The 19,956-nt window shown below is 45.5% G+C and overlaps 1 protein-coding gene across 1 annotated transcript in view; it reads right to left on the bottom strand.

The window, feature by feature from the left end:
* Window positions 1-11,927: 11,927 nt before the first annotated feature.
* The window catches only part of LOC114627957 (proton-coupled amino acid transporter 3), a 27,847-nt gene continuing 19,818 nt past the window's right edge, over window positions 11,928-19,956 (bottom strand). Inside the window, exons 7-10 of the mRNA XM_028775896.1 lie at window positions 19,284-19,379; window positions 16,893-17,059; window positions 12,749-12,918; window positions 11,928-12,275 (exon numbers count right to left, since the gene is read on the bottom strand). Coding sequence (XP_028631729.1) covers window positions 12,007-12,275; window positions 12,749-12,918; window positions 16,893-17,059; window positions 19,284-19,379 — 702 coding nt within the window. The 3' untranslated portion in view covers window positions 11,928-12,006. The remainder of the gene's footprint in view (window positions 12,276-12,748; window positions 12,919-16,892; window positions 17,060-19,283; window positions 19,380-19,956) is intronic.

Genomic DNA, 19,956 nt, shown 5'->3' with positions numbered 1-19,956 from the left:
TAGTCTAGAACTTAACCCTCCCACTCCAGCCTCCTACTTGCTGGGATTGTATGCATGTGCCACCAAATCTGCACCCCAAGTTCACAATCAGAACAGCACCTTACTAGCTCAGGAAATCTTTTTATATATGTCATACTTGTTAAAATGTGCCTTAATGTTTCTTGTGGGTTGTGGGTAAGATTTGAGGGTGACATCTCAGGTCACCGAACAAAGAAGGATAATGTGTTTTGAGGCCTAGAAAGAAGGAAATGAGGTCTTTGGGAGTGAGCACTTGAAGAAGGTATTGGCATGCCATTCCCTTGTTTCTGCTTACTGCCCACAATGAGGTGAGCATGCCTGCATACATTCCACCATGATACCCTGCTTCCTAACCCTGCATATATTATCCCTCATGGTACCTGGTATACATCATCCTACCATGGAAACCTGTTTCCCAATGCTATATACATCATCCTGCTATACTACTCCGCTTTGCCATGTGCTTTCCTGAATACTGGGATTAAGGGTATGGGTCACCATGTCCAGTCTGGAAGGTGTTTTTTTTTTTTTTAATGCTTAGTTTATTTTATTGTTTGTGTGTGTGCCACAATGTCTGACATATATATGTATATACATACATATAGACACACACACACACACACACACACGTATATTTAATTTTTGAGACAGGTTCTTACTGTGTAGCCCTGACTGGCCTGGAACTCCCTGTGTAGACCAAGATGATCTTGAACTCAGAGATCCTCCTGCCTCTGGCTCCTGAGTGCTGGAATCAACCTGAAGGAGTATCTGACGACTAATCCTTCCTTAGTCAGTTTGAATAACAGGAAAGATGACAATGCATTTGAGTCTTTTAAATAAGAACCCAGGATAGAGTCCTGTGCACAGTAGAATCCTAAGGAAAAACAGATATAGAAAAAGGTAGGCAACCTCAGAAGTAAATGTCACCCACTGACAAGAATGTCATGTGGATGTTAAGCCGGGCATAAAATAGCACAAAAAGCAAGTATCTGCAGGGTTTAAAAGTCTTACCTAGCTGGGCAGTGGTGGTGCACGCCTTTAATCCCAGCACTTGGGAGGCAGAGGCGGGCGGATTTCTGAGTTCAAGGCCAGCCTGGTCTACAGAGTGAGTTCCAGGACAGCCAGGGCTACACAGAAAAACCCTGTCTCGAAATACAAACAAAAAACAAACAAACAAAAAAAAAGAAAGTCTTACCTAGCAGGGTGTGGTGATTTACACCTGCAATCCCAGGCCTTATGAGGATTTTAAATTCAAAGTTAGCCTGGGCCATAAAACTGTATAAAATGGGTATAAAATATAAACGGTGTAAAAAATGAGCAATTATTGGAGAACATATGTCATTTCTCTGAGATGCTCTTAGTATATCGTGTCAATATAACCATGGTCAGATAGTCCCAAACAGCTCTTCAAGGTTGCCAAGGCCATGAATAATAAGGAATGATCTAGAAACAGCCACATCCCAGGAGAGAATAAAGACACACCGTGAGATCCTCACTTCGATGCTGGGTGAGACTAGCGTTTCAGCGGTGTTGACATGGGTGAGGCTGTGGTAGGTCTCAGCGTGAATGACAGATGACGTGACAAGCCAACTATCTCTGTCTTGCTTTAGAAGTTTTTCAAAATAAAAAGTTGCGAGACTGTTTTGTGAAAGTTTCTGTTAATTTCTTTTACATTTATTTACTGTGTACGTTTGTGAAAGAGGAGAGAGTAATCAGGCACGTGTGCATTTGTGGTCAGAGGATAACTTTTGGGAGGGAGTCAGCCTCCCCTTCTACTGTGGATTAGGGATTAAACAGAGGTCAGTTTGGGCAGTAAGTGCTTTTACCTGCTGAGCCATCCCAATACCCATATCATTGAAAAATTATTTGTATTTAGCACACACTATTCGCTTCCTGTTTTTCTTTGAGACAGGGTTTCTCCGTGTCGCTCTGGCTGTCCTGTAACTTACTCTGTAGACCAGGCTGGCCGTGAACTCAAGGAAATCCACCTGCGTCTGCCTCCAGAGCACCAGGATTAAAGGGGAGTTCCACCACCTCCCTGCAATCATTCCATTCCATTGTTGTGTTTTCAAACACAATTGGCTGATTCTTCCTCCTCTCCCTTCCCTTTCTATGCGTTTCCGTGTTCACATCACATGTAATTTACAACCCTCCCCCACAACACCAAGTTCTCCATTTCACGGTCCCCTTTTCTGTTTCATTCTCTGTACCCACAGCACACACAGATCCTTCTCAAGAGGAAGGAGGTCCACAGATCTGAGCCTGCTCTTAAGTCACTTCACCCTAGGAAGGAGATAATACACCAGATATGTTTGCAACACACTGGCTCTGAGGGAAGGGGGCAGCTCTGTCACAAGGTCTGAAGGCCAGAAGCGGTTAAGTCGGTAAAGAGAAGGGAATGCGGTGTGAATGGAATGCAGAACTGTACTCTCAGCTCTGAGGGAGCATGGTGCTTGGGGGATGGGACAGCTGGAGAGGCTGTTGGGGGAAGGCATTCTTTTTACAGGAGGATGCTGGGAAGGTGGGAGATGCTGATGCATCCAGAGCCTGTTAGTTCCCAAGACCCTCAGATCCACTCTCTAGAGACATCACCAGCGCAGATACCTCCAAATGGATTGGCATTCATGCCACAGGGAGGTTACCTGGGACCAGGTACTGGCGTATGGGACTGTTGTGTAGGTTTGAGTCAGGAACACCGTAAAAATGACCAACACTAAATATTGTCACTCTCAGAGAGTGACTTGCTGGTTTTATTCATTCATGTGATATATAAACCCAGTGTTGCCTTTATGTTTGTATGTTCACTAGTCAGCTCTTTTTTTGTTTTTGAGAAAGTATCTTACTGTGTTGCCCACTTCAGCTCAGGATCCTCTTGCTTCAGTTTCCTGAGTGCTGGGATTACAGCCCCGTGACATCATGCCTTAGCTCGGTAACTAATTAAAAAAGTCCTTGTAATCTTTCTGTATGTCCAATATGTGTGCAGGTTAGTATGGGCTATGGTGGATGTGCGGAGGTCAGAGGGTAACCTCAGATGTTGGATGTCCTTGTCTTCCACCTTGTCTGAGACAGAGTCTCTGTTGTTCAGCTCTGCATGTGCCAGGTTAGCTGCCCTTGGGCTTCCAGAATTCTCTTGTCTCTGCCTCCCATCGGTCTGTAGGAGAACAGGGATTACAGACTCATGCAGTCATGCTTGGCTTTATGTAGTCCTGGGGATTTAAACTCAGGCCATCAGGCTTGTGTGACAAGTGCTTTATCCACTGAAACATCTTCACAGCCCTGCTAAAGAGTTTCTTAAAAATTAATTTAGTGTTTGTGTGCATGCACCATGCATGCACACGAATTCCTAAGTGTGCATGCCTGTGCCATAGTGGCTGTGTGGAGGTCAGAGGACAACATCTGGAAATTGGTTCTCTCCTTCCACCATGTGAGTACTGAAGATTGATCCTGAGTCTTGAGTTGTCAGGTTTTGCAGCAGACCCTTTACCCACTGAATGATCTCCCAGCTCTCTCTCCCCTAGAACTTTAAAGCATTTATTTTGAGATAGGCTCTTGCTAAGTTACAGAGGATGGCCTTGAACTCACATTGCAGTACTGCAATACACACACACACACACACACACACACACACACACAAACACACACACACACACACCCTGAATTTTTTTGTTTGGTTTTAAACACTGGCTGATCTGGGAAACTCTCTATGTAGATCAGGTTGTTCTTGAACTGACAAGAGATTCCCCTGCCTCTTCCTCCTGAGTTCTGAGATTAAAGGCGTGTACCACCACACCCAAGAGTAAAATTTTAAGCCTTAATCTCCTGAGTAGCTGAGACTTTGGGCCTTACACCAGGTCCAGCTAGACAGAATATATAAAAAATTTCAACCAGAGAACTGGGTGTTAGACATGGTGGCAGACATGGCTGGGTTCATAATGTCAGCACTCCGAAGACTGTAAGACATGTTTTATTACTTTGTATTTTTTGTATAAAGTAATGGTTTAATAATGACCTGTCATTCGAGATCTCATGTACTGTGTACTCTGTGATACCCACTTCTGTCTCCTCTTCTCTCTGTTTCCTCTTCTCCCAAATGCCCTTTTACCTCTCTCTCTCTCCTCTCTCTCTCTCCTCTCCCTCCCTCCCTCCCTCCCTCCCTCCCTCTCTCTCTCTCTGTCTCTCTCTGTCTCTCTCTGTCTCTCTCTCTCTCTCTCTCTCTCTCTCTCTCTCTCTCTCTCCCTGTGTGTGTGTGTTTGTGTGTGTGTGTTTGTGTGTGTGTGTGTGTAAAATCTAGATAGCACGTTTGAGAGAAACCATTTGACATTTGTCCTTCTGAGTCCGGCTCTTTGTACTCAGCAGCCTGACCTGTCCCTAACATTGTCTATACACTGGTTCCTGCTGTTCTCCAACTCCATCTTCACATGGTCCCCTTCCCTAGCTTTGCACTCACGGGCTCACAATAGTCCACCATTTCCACTATCTGTTCATTTTAGTTTGGGTGGCCTTGGTTAGATCCAGATTCAGTCCAAACGGGACATCATTCTTGTGACTCAAACATAGTCCAGCTCCAAACCAATGACATATTTGCCAGTAGAAAAATGCAAAGGAAATAATTTTGAAAGTCTTAGGGGTCATGACCCCTCACTCTGTCTCATCTTCCGTATTTCAAATATCCTGGTTCCAGTGTCAGGTTCCAGTTTTTTCCTAGAGAAGCATACGGCAGCAAGGAACTGAACCCAAGCTGCGGCTGCTGGAAGGGCCATTTGGTTCCATGGTGACTCTGATGCTGTGTGTTCTGTAGCAGTTTCTAACAGCTCACTTCCTTTTTCTGCTCCCGTGGTGCTTCATCTTCTATGCAAACCTTAGTCGGGGGGCCAGCTAGTGGCCATCTTGAGGGCTCTAAGTCGTGAGGCTTAAAAATCATTAAGGGTTAAAAATTTACACTCCGAAGAGTGGTACATGCCTTTAGTCCCAGCACTCAGGAGGCAGGGTTAGTGGAATCTCTGTCAGTCCAATGACTGCCTGATAGAGAGTTCCAGACCAGCCAGGGCTACATAGACCTTGTGTTTAAAAACAAAACTTTTGGGTTTCTTTTACCAGAGGTTTCTTTGCAACCCAGCACCTGTTCTCTCTGTGGAGTTGTGAGGGCTCTCTGAGCCTGCTTGTGGAGTCCACTGTGCATGTGAATTTTGTGCAAGGGGACTACAGCTCTCAGAACCTCAGGGAGGCCTATCGATGTTTCCTGTCAGGTCACAAAGCCCTATCTTACTGTTACAGGCCGGAACCTCAAACCGCTGATAGCCTTTTCAGTCAGAAGCCTTGCTTGCAGAAGCTGAGGCACGGATATTGATACTCATGTGCTCTCTGGGTGCAAAGCATTAGTTCCTATTCTCATGGGACCGGTTCAGTCTCACTCACACTTATTTTGTCATTGCAGATAACCTTGGCTCATTACACTTTTGTGATAACAGAGCCACACTCCCAGTGAAATAAATACCAGACTCTCCAAACATGGAGAGGAGAAGAGTAGCACCCTGGATTCCAGAAAGTCACCCCTTCTGTGCTCTGAGGACAGCCTGCATTCCACACTCATAGCCCCGTCCTGGAAAAACCTCAAACTCCTGGGGAGAAGGTGTTTTATAGCAGGAGTGATACTTCTCTCCTCTTAAATTGTTTGTTTAATTAATTAACTAATTAATTAAGACAGTGATTCACTCTGTAGCTCTGGCTGTCCCAGAATTCATTATATAGACCAGCATGGTCTCAAACTTACAGAGATCTACCTATCTTTGACTCCCAAGTACTGGGATTAAAGGCATGCTCAACTATGTCCAGCTTGTCTGTGTTTATTATTTTTTATTTGAGACTCTAATTTAACTCAGGCTGGCCTGAGACTATGTAGCCAAGGTTGACCTTGAACACCTGATGCTTTTACTTCCACTTTTCAAAACACGTACTACCACACCTTGATATGTTTTGTAGTTTTAAATTTTAAAATTTTCAAAGTCTCATTATGTAGTCCAGACTGGCCCTGAAATTAAAGTCTTCCTGCTTCATCCTCTTAGGTGCTCCAGTTCCAGATGGGTTCTACCATGCCTACATTTCCCTTCAATCTTGAGTTACTGGCTATCATTCCTGCCTGCTCCTGAAACAGTACCAAGAAAAGTGCCAAGAAAGCAACCTAGAGATAATTGCATGCCTTTTGGCAACCTTTTGGGCTCATGGCTGGGCCCAGGAAAGCAAATATTTTATTATTGACCTTTACATCTTGCCCCACTGCCCAGGGTAGGAGGTTTGAGACACAGTCTCAGATAACCCAGTTGGTGCACAACTCACTGTGTAGCCAGTGGCCTTGGACTCCTAATCTTTCTGCCTGCACCCTCCATGTCCACAGGAACACAGGGCACCCCACCACGCTGGGATACCAAGCCTAAGCAGGTCTTATTGTGTTGCACAGATGTTGCCATTTTTCTTTAAAAACCTAAGGCCTGGGACAACTCTGTGTGGAGCAAGTCCACCAGGGCTACCTTTCCAGCAGCATGCACCCACTCTGTGTCCATCATATTTAGTAATTCATACATTTTCAATGTTTCCATAATTATCACTTCTTTTATTGTGACTTGTGGTCAGTGATCCTTTGAAGAGATTTTTGTTTTGTTTTGTTTTGTTTTTTCGAGACAAGGTCTCTCTGTGTAGTCCTGGAATGTCCTGGAACTCACTCTGTAGACCAGGTTGGCCTTGAACTCAGAAATCCACCTGCCTCTGCCTCCCAAGTGCTGGGATTAAAGGCGTGCACCACCACCGCCAGCTTGAAGAGATTTTTATTTATGCATATGTGTATGTATGTGTGGTGGTTTGAATAGGTATGGCCCCTATAGACTCACGTGTTTGAATGCTTGGCTCATGTCTAGTGGCACTGAGTGTGTGACCTTGTGGGAGTAGGTGTGGCTTTGTTGGAGGAAGTGTGTCACTGTGGAAGTGGGGGTTTGAGGTCTTCTATGCTCAAGTTCTGCCCAGTGTGGAATAAAGTCTTCTCCTGGCTGCCTGCAGATCAAGATGCGGATCTCTAGGTTCCTCCAGCACTGTGTTTGCTTACACACTGCCGAGCTCCCTGCCATGATGATAATTGATGATGATGATGGATTAAACTTCTGAAACTGTATGTCAGCATCAATTAAATGTTTTCCTTTATAAGAGTTGCCTTGCCGGGCAGTTGTGGTGCACGCCTTTAATCCCAGCACTTGGGAGGCAGAGGCAGGCGGATCTCTGAGTTCGAGGTCAGCCTGATCTACAGAGTGAGTTCCAGGACAGCCAGGGCTACATAGAGAAACCTTGTCTCGAAAAAACGAAAAAAAAAAAAAAAAAGAGTTGCCTTGGTAATAGTGTCTCTTCACAGCAATGAAACCCTGAGACAGTATGCATGTGCACATGCATGCAGATGCCTGTGGAGGCCAGAATGGGGTATAGGATTCCCTAGAACTGGAGTTATAGGCAGTTGTGAACTACACAGCATGGGCCTTGGAACTGATCTCTGGTCCTTTGCAAGAAGCAGGATGTGCTTTTAACTACCGGGCATCTCTCCACCCCCTGACCTTTTATCTTTTTCTTGTTTTAAAACTGACTCCTGATGTTTGTTACATTTATCTGTCTCCTGTCTTTCCTCCCTCTAGCGAGTTTGGCGATAGACGCTGAGCTCAGCCTGCCAAGCGCCACAGCTTTACCTGGTGAGCCTTCTTGCTGCCCCAATTTTTCTTTTTACTATTTTAGACAGGGTCTTATGGAGTGCAGGCTGGCCTGGAACTTTCTGTGTAATGGAGGGTGATCTTGAATCTCGGCCTCCACCTCTCCAGTGCTAGGATGGCAGGCCCAGGCCACGGAGGTCACTGTACCTGCTGCCTGTGATCCCTTGTGTTTCTTTTGTGATTGCTTTGACTGTCCTTGATACTCATTCATTGTTTTTCCTTGAGTATGTTTTTCCTTGCTCTCCCTCAGCTCTCTGTTCTTTGATATACAAAGGTATTATAATTGTGAAAGCATAAATTCGAATCCCCAGAGTCCACATAAGGTTTATGCTGTAGTATATCTGTAAGTCCACTACTCCTACAGTGACAAGAGAGGAAGAGACAGGAGACTTCTTGAAACTATTGGGCTACACACACACACACACACACACACACACACCACATGCTTAAAAAAAATCGCTAGCTTGTCTTAGTCGTTGTTCTATTGCTGTAAAGAGACACCACAACTCAGGCTACTCTTATAAAAGAAAACATTTAATTGGGGGCTGGCTTATAGTTTTAGAGGCTTAGACTATTCTATCGTGGTAGGGAATATGGTGACAGGCAGGCAGACATAGCGCTGGAGAAATAGGTGAGAGCTCTGCATCCGGATCCGCAGGCAGTAGGACAGAGAGAGACATCTCAGTCTGGTATGGACTTTTGAAACATCAAAGTCCACTTCCAGTGACACCCTCCTCTTACAAGGCCACACCTTCTCCAACAAGGCCACACCTCCTAATCCTTCTCAGACAGTTCCACTCTCTGATGATCAAGCACTCAAGTTTATGAGCCTGAGGGGGCCATTCTCATCCAAACTAGTACACAGCTAATAACTGTACAAAGATTTCTAAGTGCTTAAGCAAAAGGAAAAAACCACAGTCTCTCCCTTTAAATCTAGTCAGAAGTGGTTGCAATTAGTGAGGAAGCATGGTCACAAGCAGAGACAGGCCAGACAGTAGGCCTCTTGCAACAGACACTTAACTAGGTTAGGAATGCAGGGGGAAAGCTCTAAAGGGAACTTTAAAAAGCCACTATAAGCCTGAGCTGGGGCCTCCAATAGCACAGTATTTGCATAGCATGCATGAGGCTCTGGTCCTGTGGCCCAGCCCTTGGCTGTGTTCACAAAGAAGTTTGTTCTGTAGTGTTATTTCCCCATAATATCTTCGTCTAGCTGCGGCCCCCATCATTCTGTTAGTTTGCTTCTTTGCTGTACTGGAGATTTAACGTTGAGTCTTCCACACACCAGGCAACAGCTTTCCCCTCTGAGCCACGCCCCAGCCCCTTTGCCTTCACTTCCTATTTATTTATTTTTTATTTTTTGGTTTTTCGAGACAGGGTTTCTCTGTATAGTCCTGGCTGTCCTGGAATTTACTCTGTAGACCAGGCTGGCCTCGAACTCAGAAATCCGCCTGTCTCTGCCTCCCAAGTGCTGGGATTAAAGGAGTGCGCCACCACCGCCTATTTATTAGACAGGGTCTCACTAAGTTGTTGCTTATGCTGACCTTGAAGACCCTGACTAGCCCAGGTAGACTTTGAACTTGCCATTCTTGTGCCTCAATCTCCTGTGTAGCTGGAACTACAGGCCTGCACCTCCATACCTGGCTGGTTCACATGTCTTTAAACAGCTTTTGCTCACTGGTTAAGTCCCAAGCTTCTGGAAGTGTGCTTTTAAGTCTGGAGGCATGCTGGCTCTGGATTAACCATTTTACTGATGTGGGATGTGTATTTCTAACTTTCTACTACTTTGTGTTCGTCTTTGCAAACACAAAGGGATACTTGGGACAAACGATCGCTACATATGTTAAGACTTCCATGTTGCAAAGTTTGTCCTTGAACAAGAAACACAGTAACAGTGTTCATTCCGTTTGCAGAGAGGACTGTCTTTTGAGAACCCTTCCCCCAGCTAAATGTTATTTTAAAAGTAGGTCAATAATCCTCACAGACAATGAAATCTCTTTCTCCACAGGAGGGAGAGGAGAGGGGAACTGGGAGGAGAGAGGGGGAGGCAAAGGGAGAGGAGGGAGGAGAAAGGGAGATGAAAGAGGGTAAGAGAGGGAAGGGAAGGCAGGGAAGAGAAGGAGGAAGGAAGGAAAAGAGGAAGGAAGCCTTAGAGATGGGAAAGTGGCTCTTTTCCTGTGTTAACAAGAATCTACCTTCTCTGAAAGAGAAATTCTGAAAGAGAATGAAAAATTTCAAAGAAATGAGCTTTTATCCCAGACTCTTTACATCTCCAGGGGTAACAGGATGATTAGTGGATGAGAAGTTATTTTCACGTTTGGGGGATAGATTTTCATTCTTCTCACAGGAAGAATATCGGCATTGAAAAGGTCTTTAAATAATAATCAACTGCCCCAACCCTTCATTTTACAAACAGGACACTAACTAAGACTGGAGGTGGGGAAAGGGAAAGTTCCCAAGGTTTGGTGTAAGATTAGAAACCGAGCCAGTGCCTGGACAAAGTTAAGGTGACTGTTCTTCCTGAGACTCTTAGCTGAACAGGATATCCATTTTCCTTCTGGGGACACTTTCTAAATCTGATGCTTCAAGGATACCTTCTGAACAGAGGGGAGGAAAACACTCTTGGATTTATGTGATTTTTTTCAGGGCATCAGGGGATGTACCATGCTTTAAAAAAATATTTATTTTCTTTTAATTTATAAAAGTGTGTGTGTGTGTGTGTGTCACAGGTGTGCCAGTGGACATGCCAGTCATATCCTTGGAGGCCATAAGAGATCTTGTGGAACTGGAGTTACAGGCCACTGTGAGCTGCCTTGATATGGGTGCTGAGAGCTCAACTTGGGTCCCATGGGAGAGCAGTGTGATGGTTTGAGTAAAAAATGGCCCCCACAGGCTCATAGGGAGTGACACTATTAATAGGAGTCCTAGAGAGGGCATTGTGTGAAGCTGTGAAGGTGAGCCCTGGATTGCCTTGGAGACCCCAAAATGTTGGAGGTGCCAGCCCAAGAGAGAGAGAAGTGTGTTGCAGTCAACAAAGCTGAAAGGAGTTGGTGATCTGAAGAGCGCTCTGACAACAGACATGGGGATGCAGTGTGGAGTTTGCCCAGCTGGTTTTCAGCCTTGCTTTGGTCCAGTATTTCCTCCATATGCTCCCTCCTCCTTTTTGGAATGGTAATGTAGATCCTGTGCCATCATATGTTGGAAGCATGTAATCTGCTTTTTCATTCTGATTTTGTAGGGGATTGCAGTTAAGAAATTGTATGAGTCTCAGAAGAGACTTTGAATTTTGAACTTTTAAACAAATCTGAAACTCTTATAGACTATGGGGACTTTTGAGGTTGGACTAAATGTATTTTTCATTGTGACATGGCTACAGGCTTATGGGGTCAGGGAGTGGAATGTGGTGGTTTGATTGCAAATGGCCCCATAGTCTCAGGGAGTGGCACTATTAGGAGGTGTGTCCTTGTTGGAGTAGGTGTGTCCTTATTGGAGGAAGTATGTTATCTGGGGCAGGTTTTGAGGTTTCAGATGTTTAAGCCAGGCCCAGTGACTCACTCTTTTTCCTGCTGCCTACAGATCCAGATGTAGAAGTCTCAGCTACGACTCCATCACCATGACTGTATGCACGCTGCCATGCTTCCTGCCATGATGATAATGGATTTAAACCCCTGAACTGTAAGCCAGCCCCAATGAAATGTTTTCCTTATAAGAGTTGCTATGGTCATGATGTCTCTTCACAGCAATGGAAACCCTAACTAAGACAAGCAGCAGTTTCTATTAATGATGGGTCACCTTACAGCCTACCCATTTTCTGTACAAGTAGTTATCAGTGCGAGCGTGTGTACATGTGTGTACCTACTTGTATGTGCAAGTGGAGGCCGAGGACAGTATCAGGTGTCCTTTCTTGATTGCATTCTAACTTGCTTTTGAGGGACAGGGTCTCTCAGTGAACCTGGACTCACTGATTTGGCTAGGCTGGCTGGTCAGCGAGCTCCAGGCATATACACTTGCCTCCCTATTCCTCTGGTACTGCGACTACATGCATACATGGCCTCTCCTGGCCTTTTGAGGGTGATGGTATCAAAGAACCAATAGGCCAGAGCTTCTTCTCGGGAATCAGCATGCACCCATGTTCTCTTTGGAAGATAAAGAAGCCACTAATGAATAAAGAGGCTGGGTTTTGATGAACATATATAATGGGAATCCAACAGAGGGTGGGGGAAGGAAGAGCTATTCAAATAAAAATAGGTAATTATGTGTAGACCCTTGTAGAGTTGGCCATGGAAAAGTGGGTCTGCTGGGTCATCTCGTAGAGGGCTTGGTATGTCCCAAATACACACCCTAAGAGGCCCAGGATGCTGATCATGATGTCCTTGACAATGGTTGCACAGCTTATGTTCTCAGAGTAAAACGTGGCAATCTCTAGCAGGGGCGGGATGATGAGGGCCAGGGCGCTGCTGCTCACCGAGCCCACCAGGGAGATGACCAGGTCCAGACGGGGGATGAGAACGGCTGAGAAACCTGCAGGAAGAGAGGACCGCAGACTCACTGAGTGTGCCTCAAAGAGGAGGAGCCCCCAACAGCACGGCTTTGTAGTTCAAGGATCAGATCAGGTCAGGTCAGACACCACAGCTCTGGACCCTGGCTCTCTGCTGCCCCACCCTGCCCCTGCCCCGCCTCCCATGTGATGTTTAAAAGATCATTTTTGTAGGGAGAAAAAATTGTGTGTGTGTGTGCACGCCCATGTGAATGTAGAGGTCAGAGGAGGGAATCAAGTGTCCTGTTCCGTCATCTAGCACTCCCTGCAATATTCCCTTGAGACAGGGTCTCTCAGTGATAGTTTTCTAAGCCAGTTTCAGGTGGAAAGGTGAGAATTCAGGAGACAAACATCTTACAGATCACAGAGGCAAATGGCAGAGCCAAAGCTGCTGGGGTAGGCACTATTCTGAGGTATAACATGCGTCATAGAAACCTATGACCTCTTTCCTACTCACAGGTCAGGCAGACCAAGGCTGTGCGGACGGTCAGGTCTACAAACAGAGCCCAGTTCTCAGACACTCTCGAGACGACGTAGGGGACGATGATCTCAGCTGGGACGTGGAACTGGAGGGCATAGGTGAAGAAGATACCCACAGAGTACATCAGCTTGACTGACTGGTACAGCCTGCAGACAGAGCATTGAAAGGAGGTGAGATGCCACCAGGCTTCGGGGAAGGTGGCTCAGGACACATCAGAACCCTCACAGGTCAGAAGACAGTGACTGGGCTCAGACTGGCTCAGAGGTGACATAGGAGGTCTATGGAAGCATGCATTCCTGGAGGGTCCAAAGCCATTGGACCCTCCAGGTATTATTTAAATCTTTTATTTAGAAATTATGTCATATCTGTGTATAGTACAGTCACAGTCTAGCAGCCATATAGGCAAGACCACCATCCCCACCCCTGATTCTCACTGAAGTACCCTCAGAGTTTTCTAGAAATAGTCTGTGTACAGAGAATCTTTTTAAAAGTTTTAAAATGTGTGTGCGCACATGTGTGCATGTGTGTGCCCATGTGTGCTTGCCAGGAATCACATGTGGGGGTCAAATGACCACTTCAGGTGTCTGTCCTAGCCTTCTACCATATATGGGCTAGCGTCTCTCTCTTTTGTCACTGCTGTATTTGTCAGGTCAGCTGTGCCACAAACTTCCGTGGATTCTTCTGTCTCTGCCTATGCCACTTAGGAACTTGGGGGTTACTGATGTGTGCCACTGTGCTAAGGTTTTATATGGATTTTGAGGGTTCTAAGTTGGGTCTTCATGTTTGGGTGGCAAGAACTTTACTGACTGAGCCATCTCTCCAGCCCTGTGTCTACAATCTTAAACAGAACGTGGGGGAGCCACACCGACACCACAAACGCACGGTGGCACGGCTCTACGAATTGCTGACCTTTATTATTTCATCAAGCATAAAGCTGGGTGTGGTGGCACGTGCCTGTGATCCTAGCACTCGGGAGGCGCAGCAGGAGGATTGCCACAAGTTTGAGGCCAGCTTGGTATGCATAGTGAGTTCCAGGTCAACAGGGCCTATATAGTAAGAACTTGTCTCAAGATCCTTCTCTATTGATAAACAAATACTTCCTGTAAGTTCTTCCCTGGAGCTCCTGTTTAACAGCACAGAGATTTTTTTAGTTTTTCAACTGGTTGACACTTAATGGGAAACTTAGAATGTTCTGTCTTTTGCCAAGAAACAATGCGGCAAAGACTATCTCTCCATGTCTCAGCACCCCGATACACACCACGTACCTTATGTCTGCACATCTCCGCATATGACGCACACCCACATATCACACACCTGCTTATCCTAACATAATATCACACACATCTACACAGGAATATATGTATATTCCTACATATTATCTATGTGTCAACCCCGGAAGTAAAAATGATTTTTAAATTATTTTCTCTTGACACTGGGTCTCATCCTGTGGCCCAGCCAAGAATGACCTTGATCTCCAGATTCCATTTTTCAAATGCTGGGATTAGTGGCATGAGCCAGTACTCTGGTTTATGAAGCACTGGGAATTGAACCCAGGACCTTGTGTACGCTAGGTAAGCATTCAACGACTGAGCTATGGTTTTAAATTTTGATGTCTACTGACATACTACCGTCTTTTTTTTCTTCTTCTTTTTTTTTTTTTTTTTAGTTTTTTTCGAGATTTTTTTTCTCTGTGTAGTCTTGGCGTTTAGCCCTGGCTGTCCTGGAACTCACTCTGTAGTCCAGGCTGGCCTCGATCTCAGATGTGTGCCTGCCTCTGCTTCCCAAGTGCTGGGATTAAAGGCATGCACCCCCCAACCCCCCGGCTGACATACTACCCTCTTATTGTCCTAGTCTATGCAGTTTAGGAGTGTCAAAATAGTATGTGAATCATTTCAGTCTCTGACACCGCAGTGTGTGTGAGTGTTCCTATGTGCACATGCACACATATGTGCAGGCATGTAGGGATGTTGAACTGCCACCTTGTATTTGATGAGGGGTCTCTTGGTGTGTCCTAGGGACTCTCACTGAGTCACACTTGGCTTGGCTGGCTGGCCAGCACACTCCATGTATCTGCCTGTCTCCACCTCTGCGGTGCTAAGAGAGCGAGGATATACCTCCAAACCCAGATTTTTATGTGAGTACTGAAGGTCAAACTCAGGCCTCTTGCTTCTGTGGCAAGCACTTGACTGAGTTATCCACTCAGTCCCAACATTGTAACTTTATTTTAAAACTGGCATTCATTTTATACATACATATATATATATATATATATATATTTTTTTTTTTTTGGTTTTTTTTTTTTTTGTTTTTGGTTTTTGTTTTTGGAGACAGGATTTCTCTGTGTAGCCCAGGCTGTCCTGGAACTCACTCTGTAGACCAGGCTGGCCTTGGAAAAATCCGCCTGCCTCTGCCTCCCAAGTGCTGGGATTAAAGGCATGTGTCACCACCGCCCAGCCCTATTTTGTATATTTTGAAGATCTATTTTCTTGCATATAAAATTGTGATTTTTATATATCCGTTGACCCCATCCATTCAAGACTTCCCTTAAGAGCGAGTTCCTTTCCTCTGCTCACTCATACTGACTGGAGCTCACTGCTCATGTATTTAGCTGCTACCCCTGGAATGAAAAGGCTCTGCCCACGGTAGCTAGATGAAGTACAGTCAGCCAGGAAGAAGAGCAGCATATTAAGATATTTTGCTTGCATAAATTAAGGCACAACTTCAAAGAATTCCACATTCATGATCTCATCTGGTCATTAGCAGAGCACAGCAAGGAGGGTGGGGCTGGTGACAGTTTCCTCTTTCTACTGCTCTGGCTTCGGAAAACATAAATGCCACCATCACCCCACCCACCTGAAAAGGCCCAAGGCTGCGGTGACCCATAACCATGATAACAGTTGATAATCCTCAGAGCTTGCTGCGTGCCCAGCACTTTTCAAAGTATTTTCTGTATATTAAGGCAATTGCTGCCAGGGAGTGCAGTAATTATTCATGCTGTGTATCAAAGGTTCCTAGGCCTTTCCCTGGCTAGGGTGGGAAGTCAGACAGGGAGGGCTGCCTTTTAGGCTCAAATTCGAAGTTTAAACTGTTGTGCCAGCTGCCTGGGAAGGGCAGGTGTCATTCAATGGCTCTGTCGTGACAACCAGCAACACCCTAGTTGTGGCTGATCCGCTCAAATGAGAGCCTGCACTATGATGTGAACAAAGAGTTAAGCACTTGCGTGGCAGCATCATGAAGCGGTCCTGACTGATACGAAGAGGCACGTGTGTAAGCCTTGCTGTACAGAGGGGTGGGAGGCTTGCCCACGGCCATGGAGGAACCAGAATGTGGGTCTCATTAATTAGCTTCAGAGCATGTACTTAGTCACTAGGAGTCCTGCACCTCCTCTAAAGATCCCGCCTACAGATATTTCCTGGATGGATACCTGGGAGGGTGAGGGAATCAGTGACTGAAGGCAAGGACTTCAGGCTGAGTTCCAGATGGGACACTCTGGCCTAAGTAGCAGTCCATCTGTGGTATATGCCTACATTTATTTATTTGTTTATCACCAGGTACTACAGTGCATGCTTATAATCCCAGTACTTGGGAAGCAGAGGCAGGTTGGCTGAAGAATTCAAGGCTCGCTATGGCTGCAAAGGAAGTTTGAGGTTCTTCTGGGATACATGAGAACCTATCTCACACACACACACAAATAAATTTGTTGTTGTTGTCGTTATTATCATTATCATCATCCAACCCAGGGGCTCAGCCAATCTGCACGAGTGCTCTACTGTGGAGTTTTCACTTTCTGTTTGCTCACCAGCTCTGTGTCACTCATCTTAGGACCTATGCATTTTAGGATCAAACTTGTACTCAAGTCTCCACTGTCCCTAGACTGTGTGAACTGGAAAGGTCACCGAGAGCCTCTAACGTCGACGTTCTCCTTTGTTCCATGGAATCCTCAATGACAATGGTTAAGGCGCACAGTGCCGGTCTTCAAACTCACCCATTATCATAGTTAACATGGCCGCCAGCAGTTCACTTCTTCTGCTAAAGGTTAACTGTTTCACACGTGCACATGCTGTCACCAAGGGTCACCTCCCATGCCTCCCCTGTCACACTTGAGGAATCAGTCTCCTACCAGCAGTTGGGCAAGTTGAGGGTGATGCTGGCCTGAGTGTCTTCACCAAACTTCATGTAGCCCAGAGTCCCCAGGCAGATGTAGAGGAAGATGACAAAGGACATCCCCAGGTACAGCACGGCGGGAAACTGCTGTGGGCTCTTCATCTGGCTTTTGAGAGGCAGAACCTAGAAGCAAAGGTTTGGGAAAGACAAGGTGGAAAGTGGCCATAGTGTGGGTATTGGTTCCTGCTGGGGGCGGGGCTTCCTGGCATCCAGTTCCCTGAGAAAGGCAATTGTGGATGGGGGTATCCAGTGGCCAAAAGCTGCTTCCTTTTGGCAATTTAACTCTTTCTATAACTCTTTGCTATTCTGAATATTTAATTCTTTCCTTAACTCTTGCTATTCTATGGCCTAAAGCTGCTGACTGCTGGCAACTTAACTCCTGCTGATAGCAGTAGGGGAGTAAAAAAAAAAGGCTCAGTTATTTGAACTGTTTTCTCTCTGACTCAAGGGCCCCTGACTGGCCAGGTTAGAGGCTCAGAGTTCCTTACTTTTTTCTGAGCCAGAGAGAAAAGAAAAGGAAGAAAATAAAAAAGTTAGGCATACACACACACACCACACACACACACTCTGGTTGTGCCTGACCACCTGTTTCATCAATTTCACAAATATACATGCATACTTACATATACCTATATACATATGTAAGTACGTATAGATGTATATATGTACACACATATTTGGTGGGTGGAGCAGAGCCCCCAAAACCACACTTTATATCGTCTCTCAGATTCTTTTTTTGTTTTGTTTTTTTGAGACAAGGTTTTTCTGTGTAGTCCTGGCTGTCCTGGAACTCACTCTGTAGACCAGGCTGGCCTCAAACTCAGAAATTCGCCTGCCTCTGCCTCCCAAGTGCTGGGATTAAAGGCGTGCGCCACCACTGCCCGGCTCTCTCTCAGATTCTTTTATACCTTCTTAGACAAAAGTTCTTTATAAAATTGCCTCATAAATAAAATGTTACACAAAAGGGGAGTTATGAAGGATGTTGATAGCAAGTTCAAAGCAGTGTTTTGTTCTATAAGCTCATTATAAGTTCAAAGCAACAGTTTTATATGGCCTTGCTCTAGCATACTGCACATTTGTGGCTTCATCCTTGGACCTGACCTAGAATGAATATTTTTCCTTGATCACAAATCCATCCCAAGTCTATTTCTCTTCTTATCGTAATTTGTGAAAGCTCATTGTATTCTTGCATTCCTTATTATGCAGCCTTTACTTACTATTCTATGAGGAGGAGAGATATTCTATTCTTTTTTGTTTGTTTGTTTGTTTGTTTTGAGACAGAGTTTCTCTGTGTAGTCCTGGAACTCACTCTGTAGACCAGGCTGGCCTCGAACTCAGAAATTCGCCTGCCTCTGCCTCCCAAGTGCTGGGATTAAAGGCGTATGCCACCACCCCCTGGCTAGGGGTATTCTATTCTTGATTCTAACTTCATTACATCTTTTTGGCAAAACAACTAAAACCATCTCCTTAAACGTTCTTCTTAAATTTATTTGAATCGAATCGGGAATTCTATAAAGTCATTAGTTTCTCTAAACATCATTAATTCATGAAAGTTCATCTTCATGTTGACCTGCAGGAAATTTGCCCAATAGTGTGGGCTGATGCCCAGGAGTCATTAGACTATGTAATAATGGCAGGAAAAGCAGATCAGCAGTGAGAAGCAATCCTGGGGCAAAGTCTCTGGGGCTGGGCCTCTCCAGAGTGCACCCATCGCAGCTGGGCAGAATGGTGGGCCATCTCCAGGAAACACACTTGCTTGCCATAGCCTTTCCTAGATGGCTTCTGTTAGGTTTCCTTATGGGCATAAGGGTTGTTCTGGTGGATGGAGTTAGTAGGGATCCCCTCCAAAAGACCACACCCTCCAAAGACCACACCCCTCCACAAGGCCACACCCTCCACAGAGCCACACTCTGTATTGCCATCTCACTCCAAATGGCCATGCCCCTCCACATCACCACCCACAGGGCCACACCTCTACAAGGCTACATCATCCACATCACCACTCCACATAGCTACACCCTTCACACAGCCACACCCCTGGAAAGCCACGCCATGTGGTCACGCCCTCCACATTCACATCAGCTTTATGGCCACACCCCTCCACATGGCCACACTCCCTCCCTGTGTTCACTCCCCCTACATCTTGTCTCGTGCTTACTATTGCCCCAACAGCCTGCTCATTATAAGCTGATTAGTAAATTCTCCATCTTTGCCTTGGGAGCTTGGGGTGTGGTCTGGGGTGGGAGGTGCCTTTGGCAGTATAGATTTTCCTTTCACCCTACAACACAGGTAGGGTGACATGGGGAATCATAGCTAGACATCCCGTGGGGCACCTCATCCTTCTTACCATCCCCACGCCTTCAAAGGTGAAGATAGCCGTGCCAAAGAACAACAAGAAAGTCTTCCAGCTTGCAACCAGGGGCAAGTTGCTGTGGTGTGGGATCTGAAAAAGAGGAAGGGCATTGGCTTTACGTGAGGAGGTCACTTCAGGTCTTGTCTAATGACAGAGATAGTGTAAAGAGCCCTCTTACTTATTGTCTTATCGTTTAAAAACTGTTTTAGTTAGTCAATTTATTTTGAGAAAGTCTCATGCAGCCCAGACTGATCTTGAACTATACGTGTCCCCGTGGATGATTTTGAATTCCTAATCCTCCTGCCTCCGTCTCCACCACCAGGATGCTGGGATTACAGATGTGCACTGTCTGGTATGGTTTTATGCAGCACTGAAGATGGAGCCCAGGTCTTCCTACATGCTAGGTAAGCACACTACCCACTTGGCCACATCCTTAGTCTAATTTCTTTACTAAGTTTAATTTAATTACTTAGTCTAATTTATTGTGGAAAGGTAACGTCACATTTTCCATTTAGTCATTTTACACACTGAGTATATTCACTCTGTGACATCCACATCGCCACTGTTCGTCACCAGACATTTATCAGCCCAAACTGAAACTCTAAATAATTCTTTGTTCTCTACCTCTTAGTAACCCGTGTGTGTGTGTGTGTGTGTGTGTGTGTGT

The sequence above is a fragment of the Grammomys surdaster genome, unplaced genomic scaffold (genome assembly GCF_004785775.1).
Source record: "Grammomys surdaster isolate TR1022 unplaced genomic scaffold, NIH_TR_1.0 262, whole genome shotgun sequence".
Lineage (NCBI taxonomy): Eukaryota > Metazoa > Chordata > Mammalia > Rodentia > Muridae > Grammomys > Grammomys surdaster.
Note: the sequence above shows the minus strand (reverse complement) of the source record. Positions and strands in the feature narration are given on the sequence as shown.